At 50.6% G+C, this 12,275-nt stretch overlaps 1 protein-coding gene across 2 annotated transcripts; it reads right to left on the bottom strand.

Moving 5' to 3' along the window:
- Nucleotides 1–916: 916 nt before the first annotated feature.
- On the bottom strand, nucleotides 917–12,275 carry UCP3 (uncoupling protein 3). Of its 2 annotated transcripts, XM_006936948.5 has the most exons (8): nucleotides 11,963–12,275; nucleotides 9,723–9,772; nucleotides 7,601–7,821; nucleotides 6,652–6,862; nucleotides 6,168–6,368; nucleotides 4,871–4,972; nucleotides 4,137–4,317; nucleotides 917–2,148 (listed from the first exon to the last, which is right to left on the bottom strand). In XM_006936948.5, exons 3-8 carry the CDS (start codon nucleotides 7,724–7,726, stop codon nucleotides 2,034–2,036), a joined length of 936 nt encoding a protein of 311 aa, XP_006937010.1. In that variant the 5' UTR covers nucleotides 7,727–7,821; nucleotides 9,723–9,772; nucleotides 11,963–12,275; the 3' UTR covers nucleotides 917–2,033. The 2 variants fall into 2 exon arrangements, with proteins under 2 accessions (XP_006937010.1, XP_003992783.1); XM_003992734.6 differs by lacking the exon at nucleotides 9,723–9,772 and having other exon boundaries at nucleotides 11,963–12,274.

Raw genomic sequence — 12,275 nt, 5'->3', positions numbered from 1 at the left:
TATTTTACCTGGGAAACTGTAGAAGATCTCCCACTAATCTTGTGTTCCTTTCTCCAAGAGTCTGGACTCAGAGGTCACTAAGGTGCTGATCCCAATCAAAATATCTTAGTAGAATTGATCCCCTCTCTCTTTTGGCAGCATCATCTGAATATCTGAATAGTTTGCTCTGGGTAGAGGATGTGTTAATGTTGCTATATAGAAATTCATGGAAGACATAGTTCCTGGCCTCTAGGAACTTACAAACTGAGACCTGGGATTTAAGAATGATTTGCACATGCCAGTCAAGTCAAAAGAAAGAGAAAAATTTAAATATAGGTTTTATTTGAAAGTCAAACCAGACATTAAATAAAAATCATTTTTATTTTTTTGCTTTTGTTTGGACTTTCCAGCTCGTATATGTTGAAAATCTCTAAATTATAATTTAAATTTAGGGAAGTGCTGAGGGCGAGTGGACATTTGCTTTTTCCCAGGATGCAGGGGGGTCAGAGTGGAGAGGGAGGGATGATGTTGCTGAGCACTTCTGCAAGGTGGGGGCTTGTCATTTCCACTTCTCTGCTAGGACACTGGGGTACAAGGATTTCCGGTGGTTAGGTTGCTAGTGAGGTGGGGGAGGGGACAGAACCCAGTTCTGTCATCAGACCCACATAGGCTGCTAAGAAGCAGAAAAAGACCAACATTCTGGGTCTGCATTATCAACCTGAAAGAAGTCCAGTGAAGTTCAGAAGGAGGTCATCTGGTTCAAGCCCGCATTTTACATACAGATGGAGACGCCAAAGCCCTAAAAAGCCTAGCAACCAGCCTGGGGAAGGCAGAAGGCAGTTGGGGCATGTGGGGCCAAAGGCCCAGCCCTGACAAACAGGGAACCTGGTGAGAAAGAGGCATTCTGTCCAAGAAAGAGGAGGCAAAAAGAAATAGCTGTTCTCATTCCCACACCCTTTATTGAATTATAATAATTTTCCAAAGAACTCTTGAGTCCTGCTACTTCAGGCTGTCAAGCCTGACGTCTACCTCTTTCCCCCCAAGCCTGGCACCCTTTGAGGTGCCTCACGGTCCAGCTGGGAAGCGAGGGCTGCATGGGAGTGGGGCTTCGGTGCCTGCGTGTCTTCCTCTGTCACCCCTGGGCCCCCAGCCCCTCGTTCCTTTGGTCTAGCCTCTAGACAACCTTTCAGCCTTTCAACAACTTCCCTGGAAGTTCCTTACTGTCCTGAGAAAATAGCTCCCAAGGCCTCATCCTTATATTTACACTTGTAAATATAAGAGCTCTTGCTTTTATAAAGTGCTTTTATGTCCACCTTGTCACTTGATCCTCATACCATCCTTGGTGAGATAGGAAGGAAGGGTTTATGACTGCCATTTTACAGGAAAGAAGATGGAGTCTGCCTTTTCATTTTCCAGTGTCCTCAGGGAACAGTTACAAACCTCAGCCTCCTGCTGGCCCAGCAGTGCTCCTTTGGCACAGGTTCCAGGTTCTCTCTCTCCCTCTCTCTCTCTCTCTCGTCTCATATTTTCTAGAATCTCAATGGCTTCTGAAGGGCAGATACATTACACATATGGCTGATGATCCATGGTTAACCAAAGGCTGCAGTCACAGCTACGTTGCTTTGGCAGTGTCCCTCCAAATTCCTTAGCTGATTTCCAAGTACCTTGTGTCACTCCCGTCCCATGCTTGCAGTCCTTCTTGTCTACCGTTCATCATCTAATCAGATTTATTTTTTAAAGGACATAGTTTGCAAACTTCTGTTTTATCCACATGGATGTTTTGGCTTATTTTTTCTTGCCTAAATATTAGGCATCCAACTTAATGGGTCCCCCAAATTAATATAATTTATTTGCCATCTTGTCCGTGCAAAACAACTGTGTTCTTAAGACAAAGCACCGAAGGCCAGAATCCTTCCTCCGCTTCTATTTCTTGACTTAGCAGCAAGTAAACAGTTCTGTAAACATGTGTGGGTTTGTGTGTGTATGGACCCACTGCTCTAGTAAAGTCTTAACTGGTTTTGTTCCAGTTTAAGTACCAAGCGGCCCTGCCTTATTCAGAATGGAGATTCCCGTAGCATCTGGACGTTCATCAAGGCCCGTTTCAACTGCTCGTAGGTCACGAACATCGCCACATTCCAGGCTCCCAAACGCAAAAAAGATGGTGTAAACCTGATGAGAGAAACAACCAAAACATCAGGTGGAGTGGACTAAGAGTCCCAAAGAGATCTCCAGTGCTCCCCCCATTCACAGTGTTAGTGCCAAAGGACCTAGGCTTCTGTTGTGAGCATTTTCTGAGATCTGTTTAGGCTTTTTCTTCTCTGCTGAAGGAATTTAGGCAGAAGTTGCAGTCAGGAAAGGAAAGGAAAGAAAACACATTTTGAGCCAGGTTCTGTGTTAGGCAGTTAATTCCTATAATTCTATAAGGTAGCTGTGATGGTTGCCAGGTTTTTTTTTCAAAAGAAACTGAGGCCCAGGGCAGTTAAGGAGCTCAACTAAAACCACCTGACTCCACCCTGCTGCTGGGTGTTTCTGGGATCATTTACAGACTGAGGAGCCATCCCTGAGGGGGTCCCACCAGGGCACCTAAAGGCTGGCTCACCACAGGGCGAAGACTGGGTGACACCAAATTTAGCCAATCTCCGGAGAGCCTGCCTGTCCTGTGTTAGTGCAGCTGGGAGACAGTCCCCACCTTAGCTGCGCAGACTCAGGGAGGAGCCTGTGACCTGGCCCTGCTCCCTCTTCAGCCTCTCTCTCTGCAGATCCTCTCCAGGTCTTCTCTCTCCTGCCAGCCTTGCTTCCGTGCCTTTGCTCGTGATGCTCCCTCTGTCTGGGAATGTCCCCTACTCTCTTCCTTGCCTGGCTGGTTGCTCTAGGCTCTGGAGGGCTTAGCTTGGGCACCACAACCTCATCCCAAGGCCTCTCCAGAACCCTCAGCCTAGGCTCCACAGGGAGTATAGCACCGAGACAATGAATATGAACTCCAGAATCAGACCTGGGTTCAAATCCTAGCTCTTTCAGGTTCTAGCTTCATGACCTAGGACAAGTTACTGAATCTTCCTAAGCCTCAGTGTCCTTATCTGTAAAATAAGCAAAATAACAATATTGACCTCATAGGGTTGTTGTGAAGGATTCAGTGAGTTACTATACAGCACACGGTGCAGGGCCCAGTATCAGTAAATGCTCAATAAATGTCACCCATGTGTCTGCCGCTCTCTGAGGGAAGCACAGGGCCCAGCACACAGGAGATGCTCAGTAAACGTTTTCCAAGTGAAAGAATGAACTGAGACAGGTGGCTACCACTGATCGATTGTAATGATAGAAGCACTTACAGGGAAAGAACAATCTGCCAACTGAAATCGTTTTATTATGTCACTCCCAGGGTTGAGAACCTGATTGCATGTTTGGTCCAATCTATGGTTGGGCACCAGAAAACTGTCTGCTGAAGGCGTCAGTGGTAGGAGGTGGAAGGGGGGAGGTAGCATCTGATGATTTGGGTTAGAGCCACGGCTCTGACATTTTAAGTTTGTGATCATTACGATCTAGCATGGGGGAATAATTGAAACTTACAAATCTTATAACACAAAGTAGGAGGTGGTAAATACCATAAAAAATGATATCAAGGAAGCATTGCTGAAGCTCACAGGGAGGAGGAAAAATTTGACCTGAGAGCGCTGGGGAGAAGGTGGCATTTGAACTAGTTCTGAAGCCTGGCTAAGATTTAAGGCACTCCATTAAGAGGGAATGGTAAAAGCAAAGACACAGAGGCAAGACAATGTGAAGTGTGTTGGGCATTTTGGCCGCCATCAGTGGTGCTCCACAGTCATGACTGTGGGTTGGAGAAAAGTCAAGATTGCCAGCCACCTCTCCCTCCTCTCCTGCCCAATAAGCACTCTGACCTATGCCTAGACTTCTTTTTCTCAGGCAGCCTTCCCTGACTCTCCAAATCAGATTTGGTCCACTTTTTTTTTTTTTTAACTCCCATAGTTCTTTATATTTTTCCTTTGAGGCATTTACATCTGTGCTGTTCACCACCATGTCCCCAGGTGGACCCATGGCAGGCACATTATACATGGAAGGAGGGGAAGAAGGAAGGAGGGAAGGAAACAAGCCCGGGTTCTCTGGGAGGAGGTGCTGGAAGCAGGAAGGGGGAGGCTCACCCCTTATAGAAAGCTGTGGGGCCCTCATGGGCCACCATCTTCAGCATACAGTCCAAGGGGCTGCGGTATTGGCCTGGGGGCGAGTTCATGTACCGGGTCTTCACCACGTCCACTGGGGAGGCCACCACTGTGGCACAGAAGCCGGCTCCAAAGGCAGAGATGAAGTGGCAGGGCAAGTTGTCTGTAGCAGGAGAGGGCAGGGCAAATATCGAGCTATGAGATGGCAGCACACTTGCCCTCTGTTCCATGTGCATCATCGTTTGTCCTTCACCAAACTGTGAACTCCTCACGTGTAAGGATAGTGCTGTCTAAACCTCTCACAGTACTCACAAAATAGAACAGGGCTGTCCCAGAGCTGGAAGGCTATGCAGCCCAATGACCTCATTAGAGGAAAATGAAGTCCGAGAAGGAGACTCTTACTTAAAGAGGCATGGTGGGAAATGCTGGCTGGAAGCCAGGTCTTTGGCCTCCCCGCCCAGGGCTCTTTCCCACTTGTCACAATGATGGACCGGGCATTTTTTAAAAGATCTAATTGGCTCTATTAAACGATTCATGAATTGGGCAGCACCCCATCTAGCGAGTAGAGAGGTGCTCCTTCACTGGGCATTTTTATCGGGCGCTGCTCCTCTCTCTGCTCCTTCTAACACCCAGGTGCCTCTGAGTAGTGCCCACTCTGTAATTCTAGGTTCCCTCCCTGCTGTGGGAGGGCAGCTGCCTGGAGCCCAAGGCCTCACCAGTGAGCAGGTGATAGTCTAGCAGCTTCTCCTTGATGATGTCATAGGTCACCATCTCAGCACAGTTGACGATGGCGTTCCTTGTGATGTTGGGCAAAGTTCCTGTTAAGGAGGAGGTGAGGGCCGATGAGTGGAAAATAGGAGATGTGGGCTCCCTGGTTGGAAGGTCACAGGCCCCAGTTTGGGGAACAGAATGTTCCATTCCAGGGAGGAATGGAATGTTCCATTCCAGGGAGGCTCCACGGAGGAGCCTGCCTCAGTTGAGCAGATTCTACCTTTTCCTCTCTGGAGTTAACAACTCTTAGATTATCTATATCCACCTCAGAGACAGAAAACAGAGAGGCCCTCTTATATTTGCTTGAGCCATATTTTGGAGGATAATCTGTAATACCTATCAAAATTAAAATGAGCTTCCCTGAGACCTGGCTAAAGCCAGACAAGGAAGTCTTTCTTTGGAAGAGAGAGGCAAGGCTCTTGGAGCAGTGATGGAAGGTGGCCCTGGGGGGCCCCAGGAGAGCATCAAGGCCAAGCCACTGATATCATAGACGAGGGCTGGGTTCTGGGAAAGCATATAGCAAATAAGGCTGTGACCAGGTGTCCTGTCCTTAACCTTCACTGGGTCACTGTTCCTTCTGCAAAGATTAGTATGACCCCCAATCCACATGTGAGAGAGACTCCAGCATTTGTCAAAGTCACCACTTGGACACACGGGAATCCTGAAGTCTTGTTCCTGAAGAAGCCCCCTCCACACCGCACCTCCCTGTGCCTGACAACTCATAGCTGCCTCCTCCAGCGGCCTCTATTTCTTCTCCATGCCCTGTAGTCACCCCTGATAGGGCTTTGCTGGGGAAGTCCTTCCCTTCCATCTCCACACATCTAGAGCCCACTGAGCCTTGAGGCCCAGTTTAAGCATCACCTTCTGTCACCACCCCTGGAGACTACATGGCCTCTCCTGCCTCTGGCCCCACACCTCTGTATGAACCTAGCACATCCTCCCCTGTGGAATGGTGTTCCTCGACATGGCTTATCTCTGTCTGTGAGAGCCACGAGGCTGTGGAAAGTGTCTTCTATTAATTTCTGTCTCCCTCACAGCAGCCTGTGCACGCTGAAAGGTTGACAAGTTGAACTGAATTTGGGGTACTGTGGCAGGGCAGTGCAACAGTTTTGGTTGGGTTGTTCTTTCAGAATCACTGGAATACACCATGCTTGGAGATCTCTCCTTGCCTAGTACTCTGCCCTAGCCCTAGGGTAGGGAATGCTCTGCCCAAGGCCCTCTGAGCCTGGAGTCCAGACCTACCTTTCCATAGGCCCCTCACCCCTTCCTCCCTGGCAATGGTCCTGTAGGCATCCATTGTCCCGCTGTACTTCCTGCTGCTCCCAGCCCGAAGATGTATGCTGGCCTGAAATCGGACCTTCACCACGTCCGTGGGCTGGGCACATGATACCGCCATGGCTCCTGTGGTGCAGCCTGCCAAAATCCGGGTAGTGATGCTGGACTCTGGAGAGAAGGAGAGAGAGTGGGCCAGTGTTCTGCCACCCAGCCCTTCTCTGGACTTGATGCTGTTCTCTGGGGAGCTGCCCCTGCCTGATGCCTGCCTCTTCTTCTAGGCCAGGCTTCTAGAGCTTCCCTGACAGTGGCTCGGCCTCCTCATGAGTGTCTGTTATCAGCCTCCCACGCCCCAGCTCTGCCTCTGAGTCTGCACTGCCCTCATCTCTGACCCACTAGCCTTGAGTATGCTTCTGCCCACCCCTTCGGTATCTACAAGATACCAGACACTCACGGTCCGATCCTTTGGGGGTGTAGAACTGCTTGACAGAGTCATAGAGGCCTATGCGGATGGAGGCAAAGCTCATCTGGCGCTGCAGGCCAGCGACCAGACCGTTGTAGGGGCTGCGGGGGCCCTCGGTGCGCACCATGGTCAGGATGGTGCCCAGCACGCCACGGTACTGGGTTCTCCGGGCTGCCTGCGTCGCCTGGTTCTCCCCTTGGATCTGAGGAACATGAGGAACATCCCGGCAGAGACATGAGTGGAGAGGGGGCAGATGGGGCTGGTTTTCTTTTTTTCTTTTTTTTTTTTTTAAATGTTTTTATTTATTTTTGAGACAAAGACAGACAGAGCATGAGCAGGGAAGGGGCAGAGAGAGAGGGAGACACAGAATCCGAAGCAGGCTCCAGGCTCTGAGCTGTCAGCACAGAGCCCAACGCGGGGCTCGAACTCACAGACCGCGAGATCATGACCTGAGCTGAAGTCGGATGCTCAACTGACTGAGCCACCCAGGCACCCTGATGGGGCTGGTTTTCAAGAACAAGCATGATTATACAGCCATCACATCCCCAGTAAAAATAACTGGGCTCGTGCGGCAGTTTATAGCTCATAAGCTGTTATACACAGTGTGGTGCTCAACTCTCAGAGCACATGGAGGGCAGATTGTTTTTCCCACAAGTGGTTGACGGTTTGTCCAAGGTCACATGGTTACTTTTACTTCACACTTTATGGTTTACAGACTACTGTGAGGCCATGAAGGGTCCAAGGGATTAATTAAGATTTTTTTTGTCTTGGATGATGGTGATGGGGAAATGGTGAGGCAGAGTTGAAACAGTGGAGTAGTGAGTGGCCTGCGCAGGGTTCTGTGTAAGGAAGAGCATGCTGACAGACATGAGGGGAGCTGGGGTGGAGAACTCAGCCCCTCCTTTGATCTGAACAATGACCCTTGCCAAAAAGCACCTACCTGCAGGCGAACCTTGGCTGTGTCCAGTGGAAAGGTGAGGAGATCAGCAAAACAGGCCGCTGTGCCTGCCCCCAGGAACTTCACAGCTGTTGTGGGAGGTACGTCTGAAGGCTTTAGTCCAACCATGGTCCCAGAAGGTTCTGTCTGGTCCCTCCAGGGCCCAGTAGAGGTCCAAGGAGACAGGCCCCTTTGTAGCCCTGAGCTTTAGTGCAGGGAGGAGGCTGCAGGAGACAGGCCAGAGGAGGCAGATGGAACTTGGGCCATCTGCACCTGTCCCCAGGCTCCGTTCAGCACTGGCAGAGGTTTTAGCGAGAGAAAAACCTGGGCATTGCTATGCTTAGCTGTGTGGATTTGGCTTTTAAGAATCCGTTCACTCTTGCAATCCTCGCCTTCCTCCTCCTCCCTCCACTGACTGGGTGGATCTTCATCCTTTAGAGGAGGAAACTGAGGCTCAGGCAGGGACCAGACCTCATTCTGACTGCATGCCACACCCTGTTCTCCTTCCCTCACATCAGGCTGCCCCCTGGGAAGGACCTGCCCCCTGAAGTGTATGGAGAACCTGCCAAGTCTCCCCACTTCAGGTCTTTCTATCCCAAATCAACAAAATAAATGTGCCTCCTGGCTCACCTAAACTGCTAGTTATCTTGGATGAAGGCTTTTTATGCAAGGCTGCCTGAATATACTTTTATTATACTTAAACAAAATCCTTCCCAGCCTTCGATTCCTTCTCTGTCACTGCAGATGGTTAATCTATGACTAGAGGTGTTTCCTCCCAACACTGTGGGATTCCCAGGCTGATGTTCTGCGTGGAGGAGGGAGGGAAACGGGTCCTGGGCTCCTCTGCTGCTCTGCCTCTCCAGGGCTCCTAGGGAGATAGGGCTACATCCTGCTGCTAATGTTGGGGGCAGTGGCCGCTGATCTGCCTGGCTCAGCACGTGCCCTTCCCCCAACCCCTGCCCCACACCCCCGAGGCCTTCCCTTCTCAGCTGAAGCAGACGAGCGCCTCAGACAGAGGAGGATCTGTCTTGGGCCAAGGGAACGTGCCTCATCTCCTGGTGTGTACTTGTCCTGGGCTGCCCATACTGCTGCTGGCTGACCAGGGGCACATTTATATCTGAAGGTCCTGGTTTAGCTGTGGTTACCTTGGGAGACTGTCATGGGCAGCCCTGCATTCTTATAACCTGGGCTTCTGTGCATCAAGCTTTTGGTGCTGATGACATTTCTTAGCAGGTCACCCCACTGGCGCCCAACTCGCACATACACCTGGTGTGCTGGGATCCTGAACCCTTCTGTGTCCTCACCTCTGGAGCCAGGGCCAGTCCCATAGAGTCAGGAGGTGGGCACAGTGTGCGTTGCCTTCCTATGGGCAATAGGAAAACTCTGATCCTGCGGTGAGGAAACCTGAGCTCCTGCCCTGTCTTCATGGCTTACTAAGGGTGGTGGGACCTTGGATATGTCATTTAACCTCTGGGTAAATGAGAATAATATATTACCTGTTCATCAGTGATAAATTGGACGCCAAAAGATAGGGGTGACCACTCAGGTCTTCTTTCAGGACTGCTATCTGCAATTCTGGTTCTCCTTGTGCTGTGCCCTCCCCCTACATGGCACCTAAACTCTTGTGCTTGTGCTTGCTGCCACCTTTCCCTGGAAAAGCCTGTTCTTTTTTTTTTTTTTTAAATTTTTTTTAACGTTTATTTATTTTTGAGACAGAGAGAGATCGAGCATGAATGGGGGAGGGGCGGAGAGAGAGGGAGACACAGAATCGGAAGCAGGCTCCAGGCTCTGAGCCATCAACCCAGAGCCCGACGCGGGGCTCGAACTCACAGACCGTGAGATCATGACCTGAGTTGAAGTCGGACGCTCAACCGACTGAGCCACCCAGGCGCCCCTGGAAAAGCCTGTTCTTAAGAAGAAACAGATGTTCAATTTCATGCTAAGGTATAAGTGACTATCTTAATGATCGGGTATTTCTTGACTACTACAGTAGGCACTAGGGAAGGAAAGATATGGAATGGATCATGTTTGGCCCTTGCCCTCAAGGAGCTTGCAGATAGGTGTTGAATCATCCAGGGAGTTAAGGAGGTGGGATAGAGGAAGAAGGGCTGAGGTTGGAACTCACCAGCCAGCAGATCCCAGCCTGGTAGTCTGCGTCATAGTGTGGATGGACAACTGTTAAATCATGCCCGGAGGAAGAGGATGCGTTATTTTTATTTTCCAAGCATGAGGTTACATTTACAATTTTATTTTTATTTTTTAAACTTGATGTATGATTTACATAGGATGACTGTATGCATTTTAGTGGTCACTGAGCCGTAAAGGGAATCATGCATCGATTCTAAATGTTAGGCCCAAATGGCAGATGCAGGAGGAGGTTTTCTGGATGGGGACCTAACCTAGTGTCCAAGCATACAGAAGTCAGATCGTGTCAATTCCCTGTTTTAAAACTATCCAGTTCCCCTCCTTATTCAGAACAAAGTCCCATGTCCCTTGTGATGTACCTGGGCCAACAGGGAGCACTTCATGGGTATTGCCTAATGGGCTGGGTCTTCCTGGGGAGGCCTGTTTTCCCCAGGCCTGGGGGTTGGTTTGGGGGGAGGAGGTGGGGAGCCTGAAGTGTCCAGAAACTCCTTTGCCCCCGCTGCCTCTAGTCCCACACCTTCTTGTTGATTAACTCATTAACTGCAATGGTTTCCCCTCTAGATAGGGATCCCCAAAGGCAGGGACGGGGTATGGTATATTTATCCTGCTTCTCTGTGTAGCCTGGTACAGGGATGGCCCACGGCTAGAGGGTCCCAGGGAGGACCAGCTGACCAAGGAACCCTACTTGCTGAAGTGGAGAAATGGGAAATCAGAGAAGCCCACAGTGTTCTTCGGTGGAGGGTCTTGAATGCCAGGGCTGTACTGAATCTAGCAGAGAATGGGGAGTGGTTGGTGGCTCTCAAGTAGAGGAATGACACCATCAGACCTGTGTTCATAGCATGCTGGTGCAAATGTTAAGGCTGGACCAGAACGAGAGATCGGAGACACAGAGCAGTGAGGAAGTTGTTGGAATGATGCAGCAAGAGATGTTGGAGCCTCAATTCAGGCAAGAGCAGTGGCCAGGGGTGAAGCTGGAGCCTACTCTAGAGGCAGTCCTGAGCCACTCATGAGAGGCAGAATGGACAGGCATGGACACAAGTCAAAAGCCATACCTTGATGGGAGGGCTCTAGAACTTTCATTGGTCAAGTTGTGGTGGAGAGGGAAGCCACCATGGTAGACTCAGGTTGGGGCTGCCCTGAGGTCACTGCTCTCCAGCCTCCTTCCCCCTTTACTCCAGCCTCCTAAATTGATACGTGAGGAAACCTAGCAGCCAACAGAACTTTGCCACTGACAAAGGTGAAGTTGAGAGCAGAATCTTCTCTCGGTGTCTTTTTGGGGGCACTTGAGGGATGGGATGTTCCAGCTGCACAGCCTACCATAGCAGTGCGCTGTTAATGTCTGCTCAGTGCTTCTTGCATGAGGCACAGTGCTCAGGGCTTTATAGGTATTGACTAACTCAGTCCCTTTATAAGGCTATAAGGTAGTTGTCACAATTATTCCCACTTCATAAACAAGGGACCTCAGCCGCTGAAGGCTTCAGCTAGTCATAAGACTGAAGGGATGGGGCTGGGATTGGAGCCCAGGTCTGTCTGACACCTTTGCCCGTTCCACTGTCCAGAGCCCTAGGCTTCAGGGAGATCTCAGGATCCCTGGAGCTGCTTGTTTACAGGGTGGATTCTCAGAGGCCTTTCACACCAGAGATCCTGATTCAGATCTGGGCTGGGCCCTGGGGATCTGTTTTCCACGGCAGCTCTGAAGCAGGGGTCAGAGGACCCCATTTTGAGATGCCCTGCCTGATTTCACCCTCCTGGCAAAGCCTCCATATCATCCCCGCTGAAGAAGCCACCCGAGTAGAGGTCTCTGGGCTCTGTAACCTCCCACTATGCGACTTGGGTCAGGCCTCAGGCCAGAGGTGCTCCCATCATCTCTACTCAGCACAGGGGTCCCAGGATGCTCATGGGGAGAGGACTTAATGCTCTGGAGGAAGTCTGGGGATTCTGGGCCAGACTAAGGAGAAAGCCACTTCTTATCTATGGGGATTTGCAAAATCACAGAGGAGGCAGCCAGCAGAAAAAGGGGGGAGTGAGTGACACAGGGGTTGGGGTTGAGCCTCAGCCCTGCTACGGTGCCCTCATTGACCCCCTCTTGACAAGGTGGGGGCGTAAGGAAATCTACCGGGTCTGTAGTGATCCCAGGCTAGCGATCCCCGATAGCTCCCGGCTGCTCTCTGTAAGCTGCTGTGAAAGGCAGAACGGTGGTGGTGGAGGAAGGGGTCTTACCTGTGAGTCCAGCCAGGGGAGGGGAAGCACAGGGCCTCCTTAAGACTCCTTAGCGCTCCATCCCAGGAGGCGGCAGCAGGGACCTCGTTGCCCCCTTGCCATTCACTGTTGTGTCTGCTGCCTCTGTCTTGGCACCTATCTTTATACACTCCAGCTGACCTGAAACCTTACCCTAGAGAAACTAGTTGACAGCCTGATCACTTGACGAGACTTGGCTGGCCAGTGAGTGGAGGGCGGTGAGGGGAAAGGTCAGAGTTCCAGATCTGGTTTAGTTCCTCTGACTCGAGGTTCTTTAAAACAGCTCCTTCCAGCT

This window comes from Felis catus, chromosome D1, assembly GCF_018350175.1.
Source record: "Felis catus isolate Fca126 chromosome D1, F.catus_Fca126_mat1.0, whole genome shotgun sequence".
NCBI classification, from domain to species: domain Eukaryota; kingdom Metazoa; phylum Chordata; class Mammalia; order Carnivora; family Felidae; genus Felis; species Felis catus.
The sequence above is the reverse complement of the archived record's forward strand: the minus strand, read 5'-3'. Positions and strand labels throughout refer to the sequence as shown.